The sequence below is a fragment of the Melospiza georgiana genome, chromosome 2 (genome assembly GCF_028018845.1).
Source record: "Melospiza georgiana isolate bMelGeo1 chromosome 2, bMelGeo1.pri, whole genome shotgun sequence".
Taxonomy (NCBI): domain Eukaryota; kingdom Metazoa; phylum Chordata; class Aves; order Passeriformes; family Passerellidae; genus Melospiza; species Melospiza georgiana.
Window position 1 is genome coordinate 70272619 of NC_080431.1, and position 24688 is coordinate 70297306.

General features: G+C 47.6%; 1 protein-coding gene across 2 annotated transcripts in view; it reads right to left on the minus strand.

Moving 5' to 3' along the window:
• The window catches only part of AMOTL1 (angiomotin like 1), a 73138-nt gene that overhangs the window by 34644 nt on the left and 13806 nt on the right, over nt 1-24688 (minus strand). The window contains exons 1-3 of one of the 2 annotated variants that reach the window (XM_058045789.1): nt 18958-19022; nt 7867-8010; nt 4357-5242 (exon numbers count right to left, since the gene is read on the minus strand). In XM_058045789.1, coding sequence (XP_057901772.1) covers nt 4357-5242; nt 7867-8010; nt 18958-19000 — 1073 coding nt within the window. In that variant the 5' untranslated portion in view covers nt 19001-19022. Of the gene's footprint in view, nt 1-4356; nt 5243-7866; nt 8011-18957; nt 19023-24688 lie in introns of those variants that run through there. The other variant, XM_058045788.1, reaches the window with a different exon arrangement.

Sequence of the window (24688 nt, forward strand, 5' to 3'; positions counted from 1 at the left end):
TGTTTTGTTGGTGACATTTGTTAGTTCTGGAAAGACTTGGCCCAGCTTCTTTGGCACAATTATGTGAAGATTCTCAGGGCAAAATGATAATCTAAAAAGACATCTGCTGTATCAAACACACCCTTGATAGTAGAGGGGGACAGGATACTGTGTTTCCTCACAAAGATTCACACTCAGAACAGATTTTCAGCATAAAGAAAAGGTGCCTTCCTGAACCTCTGCACTTCTAGAGGAACCAGCTGGGATAATAATAGAGAAGGGTAAGGAGAAATGACAGGGCATCATCCAAGCTGTGGAAACTGCCTAATTTCACTTTCATTTATTTTAATGTAAGGCATATTAGACCAGAAGGAAAGGATACAAAGCAAAGCTCTTCTGCAGGGCTGTCAGATGGAAGTGTAGCCTCCAACCCACGCTCATGCTTGGGCTATCCTTGCCAGAGAAAAGCCAGGACAAGTCAGTTTGGGTGTAACATCCTTCAGCTTGTGCACAGTGCCAGCAAACCCGCCTGCCTGGGCTGTCTCAGGGAAGAAAACGAGCTCCTTGTGTCCTGACAGCAGCCACAAACATGGCTGAATTGGTAACTATCAACAGGTTGTCTGAAAACAGCAGTAGTATGTGTGGGGGAATAAATACACAAATACTGGAGAAGCAGCAGACTATTTCAGCAGTTAATTATAGACTTCTACATCCTGGCAGGGTGGAATTTTATGAGGCACATAAAAAATGGGATGTATTTAAAAACAGCCCAGATTTATTCTTTTCATTGATTCTGCATGCTGATTTTGAAAACGCAGGGATTAAATCAGAATGAAAAGGTGCCTGCATGATTGTCTTCTGCACGTACCAAAAATTAATTCCCCTCAGTAAGAGGCAGAGTTTCCAGTTCAAGGCTTCATTTGCATTATACACACTTTTTATTAATAGTGCAGATAAAGAAATCATTCTGAATATAAGACACGAGGATCTGACAAGAGCCACTGAGATCAATGAAGAGGATTCATTGCACTGAGTGATCTGGATCACAGTTTAAGCACGACATGGAGATACAATATCGACTTGAGCTGGTCCAAGTTCATCCATCCAGGAATAAATACAGCAAGCTAAAGTGAAAGGGTGGAAAATACTATCCTGGGCTGTGACAACTCTCACATGCCTGACTGGGTAATAAGCTGTATGGGGAGATCCCAGGGTGCCAACTGCAAGTGTTAATGAGCTATGTAAACAAGGAACACGAGTCAAATCAGAGGTGTTACTACACCTGATTAGCCTCTGGTCCAGCTGGTACTGAACCAGTGTTCAGGTTGGCTTTCCACAGTGAAAAAAAGGAATTTTGACAATAGTGAAATAAGTACAGGGCTCCAGTCTCCATCTGTTAAATGTTTTAAAGGACTGATAGCACAGGTCTCTTCACTGTATTTGACAAAGATTTTGCAAAATCCCTGGTAACTAGAAAACACAGGCTGAAACTAAAATGGAGATCTTTGCCAGAGATGGCAATTAGCTAGTGGAACAAGGCTATAAAATCCGTGATGGATTCTCCAGATGGAGATTGTTATACTCACCAGGACTGAATGTTTCACAAACTGGAATTAACTCACGGAATCGTGCAAAAAACTAAATTAGATTAGTTCCAAGCCCTTTTACCTAACAAGCTGTGACTTTCTGAACCTACACCTAAGAAAAGTTAGCAAAGACACCATTCAATAATGGCTGCACATCTAGGAAAGGAAACCTTTTCTAAAGATTATTATACTTGGCTAACTTAAAGCATTCAGAAGTTGTGAGTCAGGGCCCCAAGCATCAAGCAACTGGCTTAAAAATACTGACATTTTAAAAGTAAAAAATACTGGTTCATTTTTATTTGCCTTCTAGTTGTTTTGTCCTTTAAGCTTCAAGGTTGATATTCTGGTCTGCAACTGTGATGTCCATAAAACAGAAGTCACTAAATCTAATTTATAAAAATGCTGAGACTACAACATCATATTACTCTAGGATTTCTTCAGTACAACACCAAGTAATAATCTTGAAATTTACAATAAACTTCAAGATTTCACCCCAATGATTATAAAGGCAATGTCTCCTTTAAAACCAGTCATGTGCAAAACAAAAAGTCAAACCAAAAAAGGAAATTAAGCAGCAGCTACAGTTATTCCATAATCCTTCAACAGCTCCTGGCCAGCATTAGTCCATTTCCAGCCACATTTCCCTTGTCAAAGAAGGACAGTGGGGAAATGGGGGTTCAGTGGCCCTTTAAGTCTTTTCCATCCCTGGTACCTGTGAGTGCTTTATCTGGATCAATGCTCTCTGTGTTTCTCCTCTTTTGTGGAACACAGAAGACACTCGCAGGGTCACTGTCCAGAGGATGAACCTGCACTGATGGATGGGCTGGGGAACTGATATGACCAAGACAGGGAAGGAGATGCTGGGGTACATGAGATTCCCATCTGACCATAAGCAAAGTTCTGTTTCCATCAGCTTCTTTCCCAGACACCCCTGATGAGATGAAAGCTGAAATTCCTTACCTCACTTGTTCCTGCAACAGAAAAACCAGCCTCTCCAAACCCTACCCCTACTGTTAATTAACCTTATGAAACCAGGCAGTCCCCTATCTCAACCTCTTCTGTCACAGTCCAACATCCCAGCCAGATGCCTGGCAGTGAGCATCCCCAGAGCCCAGGTAAGGGGAGAAGCAGTGATCAAGTGCAGGGTTCACAGGAAGGTTTATGCCTGGGAACAACCCAGGAGCTCCCCCTGCACCCAACTCCTCCAGCAGGGCTCAGACAGTGACTGCTGCCCGGGCAAATCCTCTAGCAAAGACAGGGCTGACTGACATTCCTGAACAGGTAACCTGCCTTTATCCTCTCCAAAGACTGAAATACTTGGCATAGAGACCACTTTATGAAATTGCATTTTAAGCAGCGCAGACACGGGCAAGCCCATCCTGTCATGCATCCCAAGAAGCATGCAAGGATGCACTGGAGCACAGCTGCTGAGATAGAGAAATGACAAGTGATGAATAAACATACAGGGACTGAAGTCACCTCCAAAATGCTTTTGTCAACCAAATCTTCCTGGGTGACAGCACCATACAGGACCTGGGACCAGTTATAAACTGGGATAAGCACAGAATAAGCTAAGTGAGTTTATTTCCTGGTTTGTAGTGACAGTAGTTCATAATAATTGAGAAAAGGTAATGAATATTTCAGTGTGCCGAAGGAAAGTGAAAAGTTGACATCCTTGTGTTAAAAAATACAGAGAAGGCTGAGATGAGGATGAAGACCACCGCTTTGCTGAGACCCAGAGGCTCACTGTCTGACATCTGAAAATAGTCAGATATTCCCCCATTCACTGACAGAAAACCTCCCCAAAATCCAGGCAGCATATGAAGGAAGCCAAGAAGGACCTGAAAATGACCACCTGTACATAAGGATCCAGAACTGCCTTAAATAAAGCTCAAGAAACACCACATACCTTAGAGCAAACCCTGATTTGGTGAAACAAGCCCAGCCATGCCAACCCCCTAAGCTACATCTGAACAAGTTTGCTGGCATAGCCAGGGATAGCAGACTGACAAGTATTAAGGCCCTTGCTGAGTTGCAAGAAAGATACCACTGAAGATATTTCAGTAAGTGTGCAAAACTTGGCTCTGCTCTGCTCTGTCACACTGCCAGTCCTCTGCTGCACAGAATATCCCTTCCCCTGGTGCCCCAGGACCTGACAGGAGGGAGATTTCTCCAGCACCATGCAAAGAAAGCACACAGGGGTAGTAGACTCCTCTCTGCAGTGTGATTTGGGGGTGAACGATGCTGCCTTGCCAGGAATGAGCAGTGACCACCATCACGAGCCAGTGGATTTCTCCCCACAGCTGCTGGGGTGATCCAGCCTTTGCTGAGGACTGGCATGGAAATCTGCACTGAATCAAGGAGGTTTCTCAGCAAAGATCCCTTAACACACCATTTCATCTCTGAAGGCAGGACCTGCACCACTGGCAGGGCTCAACGCACAGCCAGCAAACACTGGATTATTTTTAATGCGCTTGGAATAAACCTGTGCTCATAGGGAGGCCTGGCATGAGGGGCTAAGTACTGTGAAAGCCCCACGTGAGTTCTGTGGGGAGATGCAAGCAGCACATAGTGGAACATAAGCTTTATAGAGTCCTCTGGGAAACGCAGGTACCTCCACCAGCCAGGCCTGCCATCCCGGCCACAGGATGTTATGTCCCCACGGCAGGGTGCGATGTCCCCAGCGTGTGCCTGAGGCTACAGCTCACTCTGGCCGTGTCTCCACAAGATCCAAGCCCCACAGACACCCGGGCAGGACCAGGTGATCCCGCAGACCCCCAATGGCCATTACCTGCTGAGCCCGTACTCTGGGGGCGGCTGGTAGCGCACGAGGGCCATCTCTGCCCGGGCGGGCTGGGGGGCGGCGTAGGCGGCCTTGAGGACATCTTGTGATGATTGCTCGCCGTAGAAGAGCCCGTGCTCCTGCGCCTTGCTGCCTGGGGCTGCTGCCTTGCCTTTGTAGGGGTACTCGGGAGGCGGGCCCCGTGGGTCTGCGGCCTTGCTGGGTTGTGGGGCTGCCTTGAAACCCTTCCCACCTCCTGGGGCTGGGGGGTGCTGCTTGGCCCCGTTCCTCTCCAGAGAGAGCTGCATGATCCTCTCGCTCAGCGAGCGGACGTGGCCCTGCTTCAGCTCCTTCAGCGCCTCATCCTTATGCGCCTGCCCGCTGTTGGCCCGGTTCACCGTAGGCCTCCCCTCCGTCCTGGACTTTTGGCTGGAGGAGCCATAAAAACCCGGCGTGGCGGCGGTGGCTGGTGGTGCGGGCTGGCCACGGAAAAACTGGGATTGAGCCTTGGCCTCCTCATAGGTGGGGAGCTCCTCGGTGCCGTGCGGGGGCTGCGGGGCCCGAGGCTGCTTCTCCATGGCAGCACCGTCCCCCTGGTGCTCCTGCCCCTGTGGTTCCTGCCGCCCTGACGGCTGGACCATTGGCAGGTCTTCGGGAGCAAGGTTTTCTGCGGAAGAGAGAGTGCTGGCAGTGCTGTTGGAGGGGCCGGCGCTGCCCGTCGCCTGGTGCTGGATGGCCAGCAGGTTCATGTTCTCGCTGGGGTTGCCATACCTCAGCCGCTCCTGGATCAGGCGCTGCAGGACGGTGCCGGCTGCCACCTCCTCCGCCCCTCGCATCTCCGCCTCTGGCACACGGCGGAAGCTGGGCGGGCGCAGGGTGCAGAGGGTCTCCTCGGCTGGGCAGGGAGAGAAAGGCACCCATTAGCTCTGCTGTCCAGAAGCTCTAATTCCCCCTGCTGTTTCTTCCCCTCCTACATCCCACAACGGTGACCCCATGCCCAGGATGCGCCCCCATGGTGCAGGGGACACCCTGGCAGCACAGCGGACACGGCTGGAAGCCAACAAAGGAGGCAGAGCACTGCTCCCTGCTCATCCTCCACCCCTACACCCTAATTCTGTCTGGCAGTGACCCCTAGGAACACATTCCAGTCCCCTCCCTGGCCTTCCCCTCCATAATATTCCATGCGTCCAGTGCCCACAGCTCTGAACCTCCCTCTAAGTCAACAAGGGGCATTCCATGTCACAGGAAAATTTGGTATTTTCTAACATGGATAAGATAGGATAGGATAGGATAGGATAGGATAGGATAGGATAGGATAGGATAGGATAGGATAGGATAGGATAGGATAGGATAGGATAGGATAGGATAGGATAGGATAGGATAGGATAGGATAGGATAGGATAGGATAGGATAGGATAGGATAGGATAGGATAGGATAGGATAGGATAGGATAGGATAGGATCCTACCATGGTTATCTCATCCCACTGCTTGGCCAATTCAATGCCCACAATAAGATAAAGCATTTTATTAAGGCCTTGTCCAAATTGCCTCTTTAAACACTGACAGGCTTGGGGCATTGACCACCTCTCTAGGAAGCCTGTTTCAGTGTTTGACCTCTCCCTGGAGATGGCTTGCACAACTTACAGAGGCAGCCTGCAGGGCAACACTAACTGCTGTATTTTTGATGGCCAAAGGTGTAAGTGAACTGTGTGCCCTGACAAATAAAAATGTAAGATGTGTCACAGAAAAACTGTGAAATGGACCTGAAAATGAAATGGTCCTAAAGGTCAGAGAATAATCTGTGGTCTGGCTCCTCCTCTAAAATGGCAATTTCCCTTCTGGATGAAAACACTATTTCTAAGGGAGTCAATAATAATTGTTGCAATTTTACAAGGAAGGCCTTATGGTTATAGATGTAATGCCAGCATTAAAAAAAAAAAGCACAGACAAATTAGCTACACAACCCTAACACAGGCTACTGAAGTCATTCAGAGTCAATGGCACCATGTTTGCACTATATATGCAGTGGAGCTTGCCTGGAGCTAAGCATCTAGAAGCATTTGGACAAAGCTCTCAGGCACATGGTGTGATTCTTGGGGTGTCCTGTGTAGGGCCAAGAGTTGGATTTGATGATCCCAATGGGTCCCTTTCAACTCAGCATATTCTATGATTTAACCATGGCTGAGACTTCTGGAATTCCTCCCTCCCGGAGCCCTCCTTCCATCCCAAAAGTGCTGTAAGATGTCTATCTGAACACTGTCTGAGCTCAGACAAATGCTTCTGAAAGACTCCAGTGCAGACAAAAGTGAGAAGAGTCTTCCAATGTCCCTAGGCAAGAAGGAGGTACTTTCTGCAGTTTGGTTTCTTGAGGTCACTCTTGGCAACTTTCTCTCTCCTGCTGTTCCCAATTCTCAGAGGAGTTTGTCAGAACTTACATATGTTTCTTGGCACTTGAAAGCAGTCTAAAAGCAAACTTTCTCTTGAGGTCTGGTCACTTCTCTGAGGTTTCATCAGTTACTACACATGCTGTGGGATAACTTACATACAACCCATATGCCAGAGGGAAAGAAAAGCCTTTGACTCTTAACAATGATAAGAGGTCATTTCCACTAACATTTCTGTGGCAAAGCCTTAAAGATGATTGGGGGGCTCAAGAGAGACAGAAGATTCCCAGGCTGTTTCACTCCACAGCTGTCCTAGCAGATACATCTCTCCTGCTTTCCCTGGAACAATGTTATCTGCCTGCCAGCCTCACTCACTGGGGCTGCAGTCTGGCCACCAGCTCTCAGAGGGTCTGTCAGCTCCTGGGGACAGTGTTTGAGGCAGGAAGACACACAGTGCATCTCCATCTACCTGTCTGCTCAACAGTCAAGTATCCAGCTGCTTTAAATGTCCCTGCAGTTACAGCAAACTCTCGCTGCTTTGTTCATGTTATCACAGCACACAGAAGCCTCATCACACTGGACACCTTCACAGACAAGCTATAATGTCTCCCTTACACACCAGAAAGCTTACAGTCTAGGTTGTTAGACAATGCCTGAGAAAAGCCTGAGGAAAGGGGATAAAGCCAACATCAACACAGTCAAGGCAGTTTTTTATAATACATCAGGATTTCCACTTCTGTGCTAGTCATGTTATCATCCTTTTATCTGGGAGGTGTACTTTAAATTGCCTATTATTTAAGTCCAGAAGGATTGACCACAGTGAGCTTTCCACAGTGCCTACGGTCTTGCTCAATCAGCAAAAGAGCCATGGAAATTGGTCCAGCTGTGCACTGAAAAGCAACCATGTCCTGAAGGACAAGTGGAAATAATGCATCCTCCACAAATACAGGAGATCAGTGATGGTGGGTCACAATACACAAGTCAAAGGTAACTTTGACTCTACCAAGAATGAGAAGCTGGCCTTCAACTCTCTAAATATTACTTGTAAATGGCTTGAACTGCTCAATTTATACTTTGGGAAAAACCTGGAAGAAAACGCAGTGTGTTCATACAGAAGTGTGGTTGTGCACTTACCAGCTTTTTCTTTGGCACTGATCACTTCAGCCGTTAGCGGGGACACCTCATGCCTGCCAGCAAACAACTGATCCTGGTAGAGAAAGCCAGAGTCTTCCAGTACCTGGACTGGGCTGGTAGGCTTGTAACAAACAGATGTGGAGCCTGTAAGAAAGAAGAACGGAATGTCAGTAAAGAAACTGCATGAATGACAAAATGTGAAGCCATGACATATGACAATGGTAAAAAAAAATTTCTTGAGCATGGCTAGGTGCTGAGAAGCCCTTCTGAGGCCAGTGAGTAAAACAACTCTTCAGTCTGCACTTCCCAAATAACACATTAGCTCTGGGGAACAAGAGGCAAAACACCAAGTCACCAGGGCTGTTTGATGCATTGACCCAGCTTGGCCTACAAGGTGGTCAGTCCAGGTACAAAGAAAAGTTTGTAGGAGCTAACAGTGAAAAGTCACAAGCTCACAAATCAAGGCATAGCCCCAGGACATGAAATCAACACAGTCATAGTAAAACTGAACAAGGGAGTGGGTAAAAAGAAGGAAAGGTAAGGACACAGCCACACATTAAATAGGACTATAGTCTGGGAAAGGTCTTACCACAAAATCTGCTCATGAGTAATAGTTCAGCAATACAGAAAATTGCTGAGACAGAAAATACAACCAGCGCTATCAAGGGAGAGAGTTTATAAATCACTTTGTCCAGATGTTCTTAATACAGTATGGAGCGGATGTAGCTGGAGGCCACGGGAATTTGTGCTGCAGACCAACTGCACAGGAGCTGCATGCCCCAGCATCCCACAGACACTGATGGCTGCACTGCACTGGTTTTGGCTAGGACAGAGTTAATTTTCTTCTCAGTAGCTACTGCGGGGCTATGCTTTGGATTTGTGCTGGAAACATTGTTGATAATACAGGGATGTTTTAGTCTCTGCCGAGCAGCACTTACACAGCACTAAGGCCTTTTCTGCTTGCAACTTGGCAAACAAGGCTCATCCTAAATCTGTTTTCAGGGGTTCTTGTTCTAACAAACTGATACAAAACACATCACAGCAGTGTTAGGCCAGGAATGACATTGGCTTGACCCTATATTTCAAGCCACAAATGGCACTGGCATAATCCTACAATTCAAGGAAGAAACAGACTGTACAGGGTCCTAAGGAGGGCTGCAAAAATCATCAGTGGGCTGTAGAACTTGTTCTGAGAGGAAAGGCTGAAGGAGTTTGGTCCTTTTTCCCCAGAGAAGAGAAGGCTGTGAGGGACCTCTCAGTACAGTCTTGCAGCTTTTAAAGGGGGGCTACAGAGAGGAAAAAGGGTCTCTTTTCACAAGGAGCTGCAGTGAGAAGGGGCAGCAAGCACAAGTGCAGTAAGAGATGTTTTATCTTGACATAAGGATGAAACTTTTTACAGTGAAAACAATCACTCACTGAACAACCTCCCCAGGGAGGTGGCAGACTCCCCATCACTGGAGGTTTTCAGTATGCGATTAGACACTGTCCTAGATAATCTCATCTACATTGTCTCCTTCCCTCAGAAGGTTAGACCAGATGATCTGTGAGGTCCCTTCCAACCTGGTCTGTTCTATGCTTTTGTGATTTTTACTTTCTCATTTTTCTGAGAATTTACTAATTTTGTAAAGAGAGGCTTCTTGAGATTCAAACTTTGGAAATGAGCATCTTCTGGCTGCAAGTACCCTGGCACAACAGGCACTCTCAGGCTCACTCTCCACTCACCCACTGGTTGTCACAGGTTTTAGGCTAAGGAATGGGAAAGGTCATCAATCTCTAACCCCAGCCCCTTGCCAAGGACTTGCTTGAGCAGGAGGCAGAGTGCTCAAAGTGGCACCAGTGGTGCATCTGGCCATCCCTGTGGGGCAGGAAGCCCACAAGAACAGGGATCCACAGCATCTCACTCTGCAGGAAAAACAGTCATCCATGAATGATCTGGATTTATTAATCCTAACTGCTTGGTTTGTGCTCAGCTAACTGCATGCTCCCTGCATACATCACACAGGTCATCACTAGCCCCGTGCAACTGCATGGAGCAAGGCAGCAGGGGGATGACAAGGGGGGGTAGGATCCAGCCTGTCATTTCTACAGGCACGAAGATACTATTTTCTTCTGTGCCAGGAGGAGAGGAAATAGGCATTTCTGAAAAATGTTAATGAATTCATCACTTTACCATTCATATTATGCATGAATGTGTATGGCAGTTATCTATATTTAGAAAGCAAGAGGGAAAGATTGCTTGCTTGAGTAGATCTAAGCCATATATGTACGTGAAAACAAGCATAGGAGACTGGTCTGTAAATTGTGCTGATGCTGACACAGACCCAAGAAAAATCTCAAGTACACTAATTTCCAAAATTATTGGCCTTTTCTGGTAGAGAATAGGATTAAAGACACCCTTCGTTGTTCCTCCACACACACACAGTCCTGCCTTGGAATTTGGAATCCTGTATGCAACCAGTGCACTTCAAACCCGAGCTTGTTCTATGAATAAAAAGTAGATTGGGGTGAGCAAAGGAAACCTGCACACCCAAGGAAGAAGACAAGCAGCTTCAAGACAGGCAACATGGGCAGCCAGCAGATACTGGCTTGGCCCCACCACTCACCAAAGAGAATTCAAAAGAAATAAACTGTTAGTAAAATTGCAGCCTCGCCTTCTGCATTTCGAGTCTGTAGGCACCCTTGGGTCATGGTTTCAAATCTTACAAGATGGAGAACAAAGACATGTTTTTTTTCTTTAACAGGAGCAGAAATTCTCACCTAACCACTTGTCCCTGGTTGTTGTGGCAGAGCAATATTCTACTAAAATCAGGACTGGTAAGTGCCAGCATCTGCCAAACTGCTCAGTTTCTCTATTGTATCACAGTCAAAATCAAGTAGCCCCAATCCAGGCAGAAACTACTGGACTGTGCTATACCCATGTTGATGTTTTATCATCATAAAATGATGTCATGATGTTTTATGATGTTAAAAATGATGTAACAATATTTTATGTTCATTCACAGTAGGTTTTAATAAAATGTCAGCTGTAACTGACACAGAAAACCAGTTTCCGTGTAACACAGAAAACAGATGCCAATAGATCAGTGCTTGGCACACAGCCACAATCCAGATCATGGACAATAAGGCACCACTTGAAAGCTTAGTGGAACCTCACAAGACATTTGAAGCAAGGCACAAGCCCTTTTTCTTTCTCCCCTTGCTGTCACTGGTACCTTCCAAACCCCAGCTCCCCTCTCTCAAGGGAAAGGCTTTATTACATCCAGTTCTGACATGGTACAAGGCACCCATCCAATGGTTAGGGACTTGCTCCTTTTCCCAGACCTCCTCATTCCTCTACAATGGTCACCAGAAGAGCAATTTTCATCCTTATAACTGATTCCTAGTGCCAGAGCAGTGGTGCCCAGCAGCCAGGAGTTAAGAAGCCAGTTGAGGGCAACCTAGAATGAAGATCATCACCCTGCCAGGGGCGCGTCCCTGGGGAATGGCTCTTTACCCATATCTAGCCCAAACAAGCCACAAACCACAGCTGCTGCAGCTCCTGCCCCATGTTTTGTGGCAGCCACTGCCAAGAAGAACTGACCTCATCATGCCTGTAGGTGCCTGCAGGCAGCTGCCAGCTGTGCTGTGCCCTCTGCTCTTGCCCTTCCAAAGCCAGGCCAGCCCCCTCAACCCAGAATGCCAGGATGCAGTCCAGTCCACAGACATCATGCCTTCAATTGCCATGTATCTAATGTCTCTTACAGCCATCTCTATAAGACATGAGCATATTTCTGGCCCAGTTCAGTCCTTGCTAAATTGGGCAGCTGCTCCAGGCCTTCATTTCTGCATCTCTACCAACTCTCCTACATCTAAAGGACTGCCTGACACCAATTCATTTGTTTTTCCTTTACTTTTAGATAAGCACGCATTCCACTGTACAGAAGCAGATGTATTATCCTGGAGGTTACTGCATAACACTGCAATTCATTTGAAGATTCAGAACTATTCAAATGAATCAGTTGCTAAGATTAACACCAGACAGTCAGCCAGGACCCAGAGACAGTGGAGCAACACTTAAATATTTCCTGTTTCTGATGTGGCTTCAGTCTGGTTTTGAAAAGGATCTAAAGCAAACCACATAGGAAGCTCATTGGTGGGACATGAGAGGAAAGCCATGTTTTTAAAGCAGTAACAGCATCCCCAAGAAACAAATTTACAAAAACAGTCAGAGAAGATGGTTTTCTTACAGCCAAACTGTACTACTACTCTCACCTTCAGCAAAACACCGGAAGATGCCAGTTGTGAAAACACAGCTTGCTGTTATTGAGAGGCAACACCTCAAGGCAGAGCCCAGGTAATGAGTTTCTGCATCACACCCACTGGCCACCCAGGTAACATAATGTGGCTGCCCGCAGCACAGCCCATGCTGGCATGTATGACTCCTCTTCTACCACCCAAAAGCCACCCAGCCAAACAAAACCACAGACCTGACCTTCAAAAATTTCTCTTTCAATCTGTACTCTACTGACCTAGTGGTTCAAAAAAGACTGACGTGCTTCAAATATGATCCGAAGTAATCACCTGAAATTAAAAAGTAAAGAGGCTTTACACTCTCCTATAAACCGTGCCACAGTAAGTAAGGGAAGTCCAAAAATGACAGGAGAAAAATTACATCATTTCCAAGCCCACATCTGTCCTTCTGTATCACAGCTGCGCCAAAAAGGAGGATAAATACCTTATTCGACATTTAAAATATTTTCTCTGCCCTGCCGCTGCATAAAAACTTCAGGTCCAAAAAGGAAGAGAATTATTTAAGGGAAATAACAAAAGAACAGTAAAGCACTCCATGGCCTAGGGGGCAGCACAAAGGCTGTGCCATGAATTGCCCAGGGTGCACCAATTAGTTCCCACAGTGGGTGACAGGAACACTCTCTCCAGGATGGACACCCCTCCATGAGCATCCTGGCCCATGAACCCTACTTTCTCCCCTAAGCATTAGCCCAGCCATACAGCCATGCCACTCTCCCAAAGCTGGGAGGAAGACTTGAGTTTCCTTTGCCACAGAAAAAAATAACTCGCATGTCTCACTTATTGGTTTAAGTGTAAAAATTGGACTCCTAACAATGTCACAAGGGATGCTTTTGGTACCTCCAACCGCACTGGGATTCTTTTGCAGCCACAGCTCCAAGGAAGTGCAGGGACTCAGGCAGCCACTGGTGATTATTTTCCATCAGCAGCTCTCCAGTCAATGCACAAGTTTTCTAGGTCACTTCTGGGGTGCCTGACTCATCCTCACACCCCATAATTCTGCCTGGGAACCTTGCATCTGCGGCCAGGGCTCCTCAGCCCTGCGAGGACTGAACAAGCACCACTAGTATCACTTCCACAGGAGCAGAGCAATATCTTGCAGGACAAAAATCCAACATGCATAATGTACACCAGATGTGAGTGAGCAGCACCTCTCATTTCCCACATGAAAGCGAGAGAAGCTGCACCCCTGTGCCTGACAGGATTATCAGACCAAGCTACACCTCCACAACTCACCGCTCTGGGGAAAGAGATCGTCATCCCAGTATCACCTCCAGGATCCACGTTGTGCTATTCCCCTGCTCAAGAAGAGTTTCTGGAGTCTCCCATCCTTGGTACTGTCATTTCACTCTCCAGAAAGTGCATTGTCCAAGAAAGCACGAGCAAGACTAATGGGACTAGGCAATGAAGTCAGCCAAACCCCATCTTTCCCAAAGAATTGTGCTAACACGTCCAAATTTAACTGCCTACAAGGATGAACATTTTCCATGAAACTTCAGCCTCATGTGCTTATTTTCATATATGCTTCCCTTCAGCAAAAACCAAAGCAGGGGAGAATAAAGCCTATGAGAGAAGCAAAGCAAATGTGCTTGGAAAGCAGCTCCCAAACCTGGCATGAGATCAGATGGATACAGGCAAGAGTGGAGCCAAGCCTGTGTCCCCGGGAGATCCCCTCGGATGCCCACACTTCCCCGCCTTCCCGATGGAAATCAGGTGTGTGGCATGTAGGGGCAAACAGTGCCCATCACCACTCTTTCATCTGAGATGCTATCAGCTTTTATAATGCTAGAACATTATAAACACGCTGGTTTTTCCCCCCTGACCCAGGCACACCCCAGAAGAGAGGCAGGATACAGGCAGAGTATTCTCATCATACCTCCAGGTGCCAAACATTACCTGGGCTGATGGAGGAAAGGATGCATATTCCTTAGGAAGCTGCGTTCGGCTTTGCAAAAATATGTGCATTTTAAGGTCTCTCCATATTATAAGTGACACATTTGCCTTTGCAGCTATAACATTGAGTCTACAAACACATCCAGCCCAAATTTATTCCAAGAATTGAATCAATAATTGAAACTCTTGCTTTGATCAAAGTGCCAGTGGCACAATGACAGCTCATGTCAGCGTTGCTGCCCTGAGATGAAAGGATAAGTATTATTCAGAGCTGAAAGCAGGGGAAGAAACTCCCAGTAAAAGAATGAAATACAAAGGCTGACATGGAGCTTGCGAGTGAGACAACACTTCTGCTACAGCCACACAACTTGTCAGCCCAGCAACTGTCTGAAGACATTTTCACTACACTATAAATTCTGATTTCCAAGCAATAAAAAACCCTCCAAGATAAAAATGCATCACATAAATTCTTAGGCAAGGAAATCTTTTCCCACTGGGGGAAAAAAGCAAAATCATCATTCAGCTACAACTTACAGACAAGACACTTGTAGAGCAGGAGTTTAAGCCATGATAAATTTTGCTGTAGTTACTGCCTTTAAAAATGATCACATTACAGAAAAGCGCTGGCATGATCCGTGTCACTCCGATATTTAAGCCCTTCCATTAATTAACCAGAAGTGAAATAGGACCTAGGTCTGTGGATCATTCAGTCGTAGTTCCTTGTTACTTCAAGCAACTAAGTTATAAAATTCCCTTCCTGAACTGAATAAACAGCATCCTGAAGAAGAGGATTTTTTTTTCATCCTGTTAGGAGGAGGTTTTGGGATCTCTATTCCTCAGACACACACAAATATTCCTCTTGGTTCCCACTCACAGTCACAGACATTGCTCTTTATCCATCTATGTTGGGTTTTTTTTGCCAGTGGTGTCCTTTAGGTTAAATAGCTTTCTCCCTGAGTCATTCCCACAAGCTTGCAGTGTACAAAGGAGCCTGGGATAAGGACAGAACAAAAATAGTACAAAGGCTGTACAGTACTCTCTAACTGAAAAGGCGGGCATTGAACTCTATCGTATGGATTTCTAGAGTGTTTCCATTTTTTAACACAAGCAACAAACCATCCTAGGGATCTACAGTTCTTCACTTGATCTGTGTGGAGAACTGCTCGTTCCTCACTAAGACAACCCTACACTAAGCAGAGTTTTTGCACAATTCTTAAGTGTCATAACTTAAAGCAAAAAGAAATTAAACCTTCTTCCCACCAGAATATATATTACAATTATGATCCTTCCATTATTAAAACATTACATGCAATTTATATTCAGCCACTTCTAAAATGCAGAAATTTAATAAAGGTATTACACGTAGAAGTGCTAACAAGATAACTGCCTGTAGTTCTTGCTCCCAGATAGCTCAGCTCATATTTAGAACAGGGAAAATCACAGCAACAGCCACTGGTGTGGAGCCTTCATCATACCAAAGCCAGCTTCAAAATGTTGCTGGTCACAAGCAGGACACATCCCAGGGAATGGGACATGTCACTAGCAGGAACCTTCTGTCTGTCCCAGGTAGCCGTCACAGGGAGGAATTTTACTAAAAGCATTTCAAATCCTTAAATCATTCATTAAATGAAATTAACAATGTCATTATTTTCCAGCCTGAGACTTGATCACTGGAGTTATCGTTGTCTAAAGCATGTTTATATTAATAATGATGTTTATATTTATATTAACCAGCATGGTCAGAGCAGATAATCCCAAGTGCTGCTCAATTATTTAACCCCATGCTATGTGTCCTTGAGACATGTCATGCCCCTGTAGATTACCCCTCTCCTCGGCTGGTGCTGCCTTGGCATGTGCTGGTGCCATTGCCTGGTTCGCACAAAAATGACACGCTACAACTACAAGATGTGGGACAGACATGCATCAGGAAAAAAACCACAGCCACACACCGTGGTGGGACACGTTTGACCTGGACAAGGCCACTGGAAGCCAGCAAATGCTGCAGGATCTCCTGCTGCTAATGGGATACACCACAGTGTGTGACCAAACTCTGCTCTCGCATGCACCAATCCAAACCTGGAGCAGTTTCACTGGCTTCTACAGATCTACCTGAAATTTACACCCACAGTAGCATCTCACCTACTCATAAAATCACTAAAATGACCAAAAATGGACACATACATTTCCTAAATGCAGCATTTGGACAGAAAACTTGCCCTAAGAATTTTTTTCTAAAGATAATGTTGTTCTTGTTGCTATTATTTTCTACTTACATCTATTTCTACTTCTGCCCTGAGTGGAAGGCAGGCCGTTCCATTTAAAAATTCAAGACACAAATGGGGACCAGATTACATCTATCCCAAAGTTGCCAAAAAGCAATTGCTATATGAAGCCAAAAATTCTCCTGGGATTTTTCTCAAATCCACAAAATATTCCCGAGCACTAAACTTTCCACTGGGACTATTACATTAGCAGATAGTCTGTGTGTGAAAATCCAACTATGCAGCTGTCCTCCTAATGGTTTCCAGGACAAGAAGGCTGCACAGGGCACACACTCCTGCCTCAGCACCAAATAACATTTATACCAGACCTGGCCTTTAAAGCAAGTTACATGCCTATCAGTGAGAAAAAAAGGCACCGTGGACTCTTTCCTGAAGGAAAGCTGCAATGGTCAGCAGTAACATCTCTGCATAATCCTGAAACCAGAAGAGTTTGGTTGTGCCTGACCCTCCCCAGGCTTCTGCTGGGATTCCTTCCAACCCCCTTAGGTGTGTCTTTGCAGGAGAAATGCAAAGCCTTTGGCTCTGTGCTGGCGTTTCCTCACAGAGGAGCTCTTGCAAGGAGCACTAGAGCTGTATCCGTGCATCCATCCCTCCATCCAGGCACCGATGCGCAGAGGGCTTGGTCCAGATCGCTGTGGGAGGCCAGGACTTGGAAACTGCCCTCAGGCCTGTCACCAATCCTGCAGATATCTGCACTTAGGAGAGGCCACACATGCCTCTTCGGATTGGAGCTGCCCTCCTCCAACAGCTGAGTGCTTTCCAAAAGAAGAGGGAAAGCAAAGTTTCCCCTGCCAAACACTGACAGGGAGAAAAGGGGAGCAATGGACATCAGGGCAAATGAGAACGGACATGCAGGTGATCGGGGAGGTCCAAGTGGCCCCACACAGCCTGGGGAAACTAGGAAGCCCAGCAGCACTGTGGGGCACATACCTCCCCTGTTTAACAACCTAAAACCTGAAGCCTCCCCTCAGTCATAGCTGGGGATAAGGAAGGCTGGGCAGGACACAGACGCTCCATGCAGGGCTGTACCATGCACTCAGCACAGCTTCAGAGAGGGTTTTACTACAGGCTCTTGCCAACCCAATGTTCCCTGCCCTCACCACTTGGACATTTCTGGATAAGGTACTTATACAATCCTTGGAAAAGCTTTTCTGGCCATTAGAAATAACTATATATATATACACATATATATGCATAAAAGTAAATATATACACATGGTCTGTTTTTATTTATATACAATATATACAGCCATATATATCTATAGCTATGTAAATATATAAAATACATAAACATACATCTACATCTATTTAGATATATATTTCGTATCTATATATATAGCTATATACATGCACACCTGTTAGCAGGAATGGCGCTGCCAGCTAGCTGTGCTCAGGAAAATTCACAGCAATTATGCTCACTGCCACTCTTCTCTCAGGAAGCTTTTAGGCTTATTTCTATACATAAAAAGGCATAACCTGAACTCAGTGGATGCACAAGAAGGGCCTTGCAGACCCTCAGCCACCAGATTCTCTTCTCTGGCAGCAGCTGCCCACAGCTCCCGGGATGCTCGCAAAGCACCAGGAAAGAGAAAAAAAAACTCTTTCCATCGAAAGAGGAAAAAGCCCAAGCAGCGACCTTCCTGTACTTAAAGCTATGAATCACAAAACCTGGCAGAAGGATTAGGGTTTAAATTCACGTCGTGGGTTTTGGGGTTTTTTTTCCTTTCAATGCTGACTTTTTTTTTTTTTTCCTAACCGGAGTTTATCTTTGTTCCCTGCATGGATAGGAAGGTTAAATATAAAAAAGTTCCCTCTCACCATCGTCCTGCAACAACAACGTAAGAAAGCGCTCTCCTGGCGTGGGAGGCCCCTCCTGCGTGTCCCCTGCGGCCGGCGCTGCCGCGGACGAGACGAGACGAGGCGGGACGGGACGGGGCCGGTGTCCCGGTGGGTGCTCCGGGGCGGCTCCGAGTGACAGCCCGGCGCTGGGGACCGCGGGGACGCCGCGCTCGCTGCTGCGGAAACGGCAGCGGCCGCGCCGAGCGCCGCTGGAAACATTCCCCGCGCTCCCGGCCGGCGCTTCGCTCTTCCCGGGAGCGCCGGGGCGGCGAACCCCGGCGTGTTCCCCCGTCACAATATACTGCGGACACCCCGCTCCGAACCGGGGCTGTTTCGGGGCGCCCCCCGCGCTGCTCTGCCCTCCCGGAGCGGGGAAGATTCCCGGGGAGGACTCCGGGAGCGGAGGAGCGGCGGCAGCGGCGCCCGGCGGGCGGCGGCTCGGGTCTGCCGGGGCGACGGGCGGCTCAGCACGGCCCCGGCCCCGCTCCCGCACCGCCCGCGGGGCAGCCCGGGGCAGCGGCGGGGCGCGCTGGCTCCGGGAGCCGGCGGAAGGCTGCCCAGGCCTTCCCGCATCCTGCCGGGAGGGCGGCGGGGCACGGCAGCACTCACGGGTGGGCATGAGAACGGGCACCGCGCCGCGGCGCGATCCCCCGCACACACGTGGGCACGGGCACCCGCACCCCCCGTGCACAGACAGACAGACAGACAGACACACGTGTGCGCGAACATGTACGCACGGACACGCAGCCGAGCGGGGACACACGGACACCGTCTCCCTCCCCCGCCATTACCTCCGGCTCCGCGCCCCGCCGTCCCCGGCAGCACGGCTGCCATCCGCGCCGCTCCCCGCCGCCGCCGGGCGCGCTCCGCCGGCCGCCAGGGCCGGGCCGGGGCGGGCACAGCCGGGGCGGGGCAGCCGGCGGGGCGGGGCCGGGGCGGGCCAGGCACCTCCCGGCGTGGGGCGGCCGCTGCCCGCCCCTCTCGCCCCTCCTGTCGGGGATGGAGGGGGGAGGCACGTTCGGGGGAGCCTCGCACCCCAAGCTGGGGGCTCGCAGCCCCATCCGGAGCCACTGAAGGCACCAGGGTACGCCCGGGGTGAGCCTGTGTGGCAGCACGGCTGCCCCACCTCGTGTCTGGGGATGCTCGGCATCTAAATCCTGACCTAGAGACCGCCACAGACTGCCTGGTCCCTTGCGGGACAGTTGTTGGGGGTTACGCCGAGTCCAAAGGCCAGGAATGAACTCTGGGCATCTTCCTCGTGTCCCAGAGCTCTAGCTTCTCCTTGGGCACGGAGGAGTCGATGGCTGTCGGGCATTCACCGGGGATATCATTTAGTTCCTAGACTCAGGGCCACGTTCCTGAGCGCAGCCCCTTGCCCTGCTGCCCACCTGCTCCATCACACATCTTTGTGGGTTGGCACACCAGCTCCACGGGATGAGCGTTCAATAGGGCTGAAGTGACCCACTGCTCCATCGCCCCAGACCACTCCAGCCCTCCTGCCAAGGGTTTGACAGAGGGGACATGGCAGAAGAGCTGCTCTGGTGTTTGCACAGCACTTCATTCCCATCCCTGCAGCCATGATGTGGGCACAGACTAGGTTCGGCAATCCCAACGCACTCTATTCCCAGCACTGCCCCATAGGGGAGGCATCTTTTGGGATGAGTGGCACTGCCAGGACACTGCTTGGGTTTCCCCATCTCAGTGCTTCAACCTATTTCAGCCCAGCAAGCTGCCCAGTGATGCCAGGTTATCTATTGTATTTGTACTTCTTTCTCCCAGGGACTGATAAGTGACTTCTTCCTCCTCAATACTGTGCCAGATGGATAAAGACAGGTAGGAAGAAATGCAGCGACAGGCTGAAGAAGGAACCACTCACTGTCACCACAGCCCCATAAAGGGGCACAGCAAGAGAGGAACTGGCCCAGTGCCATGGCCACAGGACTGGATGGATGCAGAGAGGACTCCCAGCAGCTCCAGGCACCGGGAGAGTGCTGGAGGTTGACAGCAGCCTGAGGCATTGCTTTTTGCATCATAAAACCCAGCTTTGCTCAGAGTTTGAGTTTTGCTCAGATGCAAGACAGAGGGAAGCTATAGGATATGGGAACAGGCAAAGAAGGATAAAATATTCAGTGGTGAAATCAGGTTCCTCAGTTCTTGCATCTGAGCATTTCCTGCATCTGAAGATCTCCCATGACAGAAGTTACCCCAGAATGATGTTTGCCATGTGAGCTTGGCATCCTCAGAGGTGCCCTTCCCTCCATGCCTATGTGCAAGGCGAGGTGCCAGTCAGGTGCTGCAATGTCTCTCTGAAGCTTTGAAATGGAAACATCTTTTATCTGTCTCCATGAAGTCACCTAATACAGAGTGGGGTTATGCTCAAACAGGGGAATTGCAAATATGCTGCTTTTTGAGGTGGGGACAAGGGGAACCATCACATCGTTGACCACTTCAGGAGAAAAACTACAGGCTTAGGGTACCAGACTTGGATTAGAGATAGATTTTCTGTTCCTTTGTCATCTGCAGATGCCCTGAGTGTGTGGGAGAAGATTAAGCCCAAAATCAGGTTTTTGACTGCCTAAATCCTCTGCAAAGTCATGGAGAGCCTTGACAACAGTTAGACACCTCAATCCCCAAGAGGACCTTGCCTTGGATTTTTCAGATTTTCCTAATCTTAGCTTTGCTTATAAGCCCAGATGAACCATGAACCAGTTCAGTTGTAAAATGAAGTGAAATTTTGCCTTTACTTGTTAAGGGCCTGTTCACTGTGGCAGATGAAGTGGGATGAGGGCACTGCTGTCCAGTGAGCCCACTGAGTCCAGTTTAAAGTGCCAATTCAAGCACTACATTTTTTCATGTTCCAGCTGGATCATTTGGTTGGGCAAAATGGGACACATTATTTTGGTTATTCTGCTTTCCAGTCTGTGTCATGGGGGCCTGGGCACAATCTGGCTCTACTGCCCTTGGCCAAGCAGATCCAACCTCTTCAAGGGCGTATTTTTGTTTCTCATTCTGGCCCCAGGGTTTGTGCTCCCCTTTCACCTAGTGAAAGTGATCAGTGGTGATTTTGGTGCTAGAAGAACAAATATATCAAGGAAAAAAAATATCTGCCAGCTTGTCTTTCAATAGACTTGCAGGGACCTGGTGAACCAAGATGCTATATTCCCAAGGAAAGGATTCCTTTTTTTCTGCTGAAGTAAAAGTATGGTTTCAATTTTCTCTCATGTTATTAGTTTTCTGGTGTGTATTTCCACATGATTTTCAAAATTCTTTTTCCTGTTCAATTCCATTTTGATTCGATAAACTGGTAAGTGGCCACAAAGGATGGCAGATTGGAGAGGGAGTTCTCTAACCTCTTGTGGTTTGATACATCTGATAACCTCTGGGGAGCTGTGTCTGCCCAGGAGGGCAAGGCAACTGCCACCCAAGCTTCTCTCCTTTGCAGCTCCAATATTTTAATAAATTTCACATATACTTAGTAATTTGTTAATTTATATATTTTATAAATAAACAATTTGGTCAATTTGGGAATAGCTCCAGTATTTTGATATTTACTTGCATGTTTGTTTGTTTGTTTGTTTTATGTCATTCTAAGGAATTTGGGGCAGGAAAGAAATTTGGTTTTCACTCCTTTTAGTTCTAATCTGCTCAACCAGGAACAAGTGCCACCAGAACTCCAGCTGTAAGGTCAGCAGATATATGACAGTGATATCTCTTTTCAGGATATGACAGTAGCATCTCTTTTCACTGCCTCCCTCCTGCTTCTCCCTGGGAGCCACGGACTCAGGAGACCTGCATTATCCACATCTCCATTATATCCTGCTAGGGAAAACAAACACCTCTCATGGATATCCCACACATTTTGGTGAGCTACATGGGAAGGGAGAAGCATTTCCAAGAACCACCACAGCTTGGTCCTTAGCAGCCCCCTGTGTCACTCAGCATCCCTGCTGTATCCCAAACACCTGCTGGCTGGGGAGCTGTGAGCAATTGCTGCTGACAGACCTGGGGCTGGACCCCTGAGGCCCTGCAGCAGGGATGGATCCCAAACCCCGGGCGCACACGGGCATTGATGCTCGTTACATTTGCAGCCATCCATGCGTGTAATCCCACAAATTCCAAATGCTGCAAGCAAACAAATAATTGTCCCGCTCCGCCTGACAGTGCGGCAACCCCAAATGCCCGCACACAATTCCACTTCTTGCTGCCTCTGCTGCTTTTAACAGTGGCTGATGGGCAGACTGAGGGGTCCAGCCCCTCTCTGAGGATGGCACAAATGGCTGCCCTGCAACGAGGAGATCACAGCAAGAGCTGAATCAAGAAATATGAATACATTGCATAGAAACTTCCACCCAGGCAAATTTAGTAAATAAAAGCCACAAAGCCTTTGACATAAAAGATGTTCTTACCATATGTCAGGTGGAGAATACCCTCTCTTCTTGATAGCTACAGGCTTTACCTGCCCTGCAGAGACTTCTAGCTACTAGGCAAAGGCAGATTCTCTTGTAGCATTGGAGCAACACTTTCCAAGTCACATCTGCGGGAAGTTTTCAAGTAATCTTGTAACCTGGCAGCCAGTAAACTCAGCTCCAGTAAACTTGGAGCCCCAAAGGAACCCATCCTGCTAAATAATTAGCCACTGTTAAGATTTCTACCACAACAACTGCGCACATTTATCAGATTGCCTGTGATACACATTTCATAGGCAGCATTGTATTTGGAGGCAACAGAAATATCTCTGCACATCTGTTTTTCCAGTTCTGCCAAAGAGCTTTCATTTTTCTCTAATAACTTGACCTCTTTGGTTTCTGGCAGAAGACAGCTAAGCAGAGCACTCGCTCCCTGGATTTGCTCCAGTATGGGATGAGGTCAGGACAAGAAAGAAAAAACAGCTGGATGGTTATGAAGCAGTGGGAAGAAACAGGGCAGGGACCAGGGCTTTTTCTTTCCTTCCCTTTTATATCTAATGGGATTTCATTTCTGGGCGTGTTTATTCCCCAGGCAGACAGTATCACCAAAGCAGTATTTCCTGCAAGCCGCTGTTGTGGGGAACCTCCTCCAGCAGCTGACCATGCCCAGGGTGCACTTATAAATAGCACAGCCAGCTAATTCCCCCTCTGGTCGGCTGTCAGGGAATGTGAGGCGCAGGTCCTAGGGGTTTCCACTGATATATTGCATCTCCTGTACGTATTCATCTCAGTTCACTCAGGCAGAGTGAGGTTCATACCCCCCACTCCCATGTTATTTTTCCATTTCATCACATTCTCATTACTCTGCCCAGGGCTTTCTGTGCTGGGGGCTTTCACCTCGCTTTTTATATTCTGTCTGCTTCCTTTTTCTCTGATATTCAATTAAATCATCTTTAGGCAGCAAGCAGAAAAAATGCCAGTGAGGTGGGAAGGAGGTGGAAAAGAGAGGAAAGATGAGGAAATGGAAAATGGGGAGAAGATATGCCAAGCACGGGAGAGACAGAAAAGTAGTCTGCATATGTTCCTCTGTTGGGATAGTTTTTCTCTCCCTGATCTCACTTTCTCCATAGCCAGAAATTCCACCTCAGGATTTGCCAAGGCAAAAATATAGCATTTCTCTGCTGGGCCACAAAGCAAGTGTGAAATGTTCTGTTTTAATCATTTACAGAACAAAAGGAACACAACAGTCACCATCTGATTCATATCTGCTGAAATCCAGCAGCTAAACCTGTGGGAGAAGAGATGAAGAAAGGAAAGGGTGGTTTGTTTTTTCTTTCTTCTGGTTTGTCACTGTTGACTTAAGACAAGGAGGACCACATTGGATTACTGCAGAGTTTAAGAGCTCCTAGTGTCCTCTCCAGTAGATGACTGCAAAGAAAATACATAGACAATTACAACTGCTGTTTCCTCTAGTACATGATCCCATTTCCCTTTGTGAGCCAGAGGGTTTAGCTGCGTCATCAAGTTTGAGAGCCCTTCATAGACCTTTCTCCCATAATGTTTTCTAATCACTTTTTGAGCCCATTCATACTTTTGGCACCCTGGACATTCTGTGGCAGCAAGCTGCACAATGGAATTGTGTGCTGAGTGAAGACATACTTCCTTTGGGCTGTTTTAAGCCTTTCCCTCTTTCACAGAATCTCAGACTGGGTGAGATCAGAAGGGGCTCTGCAGGTCATCTGCTCTAACCACCCTCTTTAGGCAGGACCACCTAGAGCCTGTTTCCCAGGACCATGTCCGGATGGCTTTGGAATAACTCCAAGGATGGAAAGTCCACAACCTCCCTGAGAAATATGTGCAAGAAATATGTGCTTGGTCACTGTCACAGAAAAAAACTGTTTCCTGATATTCAGAGGGAAGCTCCTGTGTTTCTGTTTGTGCCCATTGACCCTGGTCCTGGCACTGGGCACCACTGAAAAGAGTCTGATTACAACCTCTTTACAACATTCTTATGGGTATTTTTACACATTGATGAGACCCAGCTCTCTCAGCCTTTGCTCACAGGAGAAGTGCCACAGTCCCTTCATCACTCTTTTTGCTCTTTGCTGGACTACAT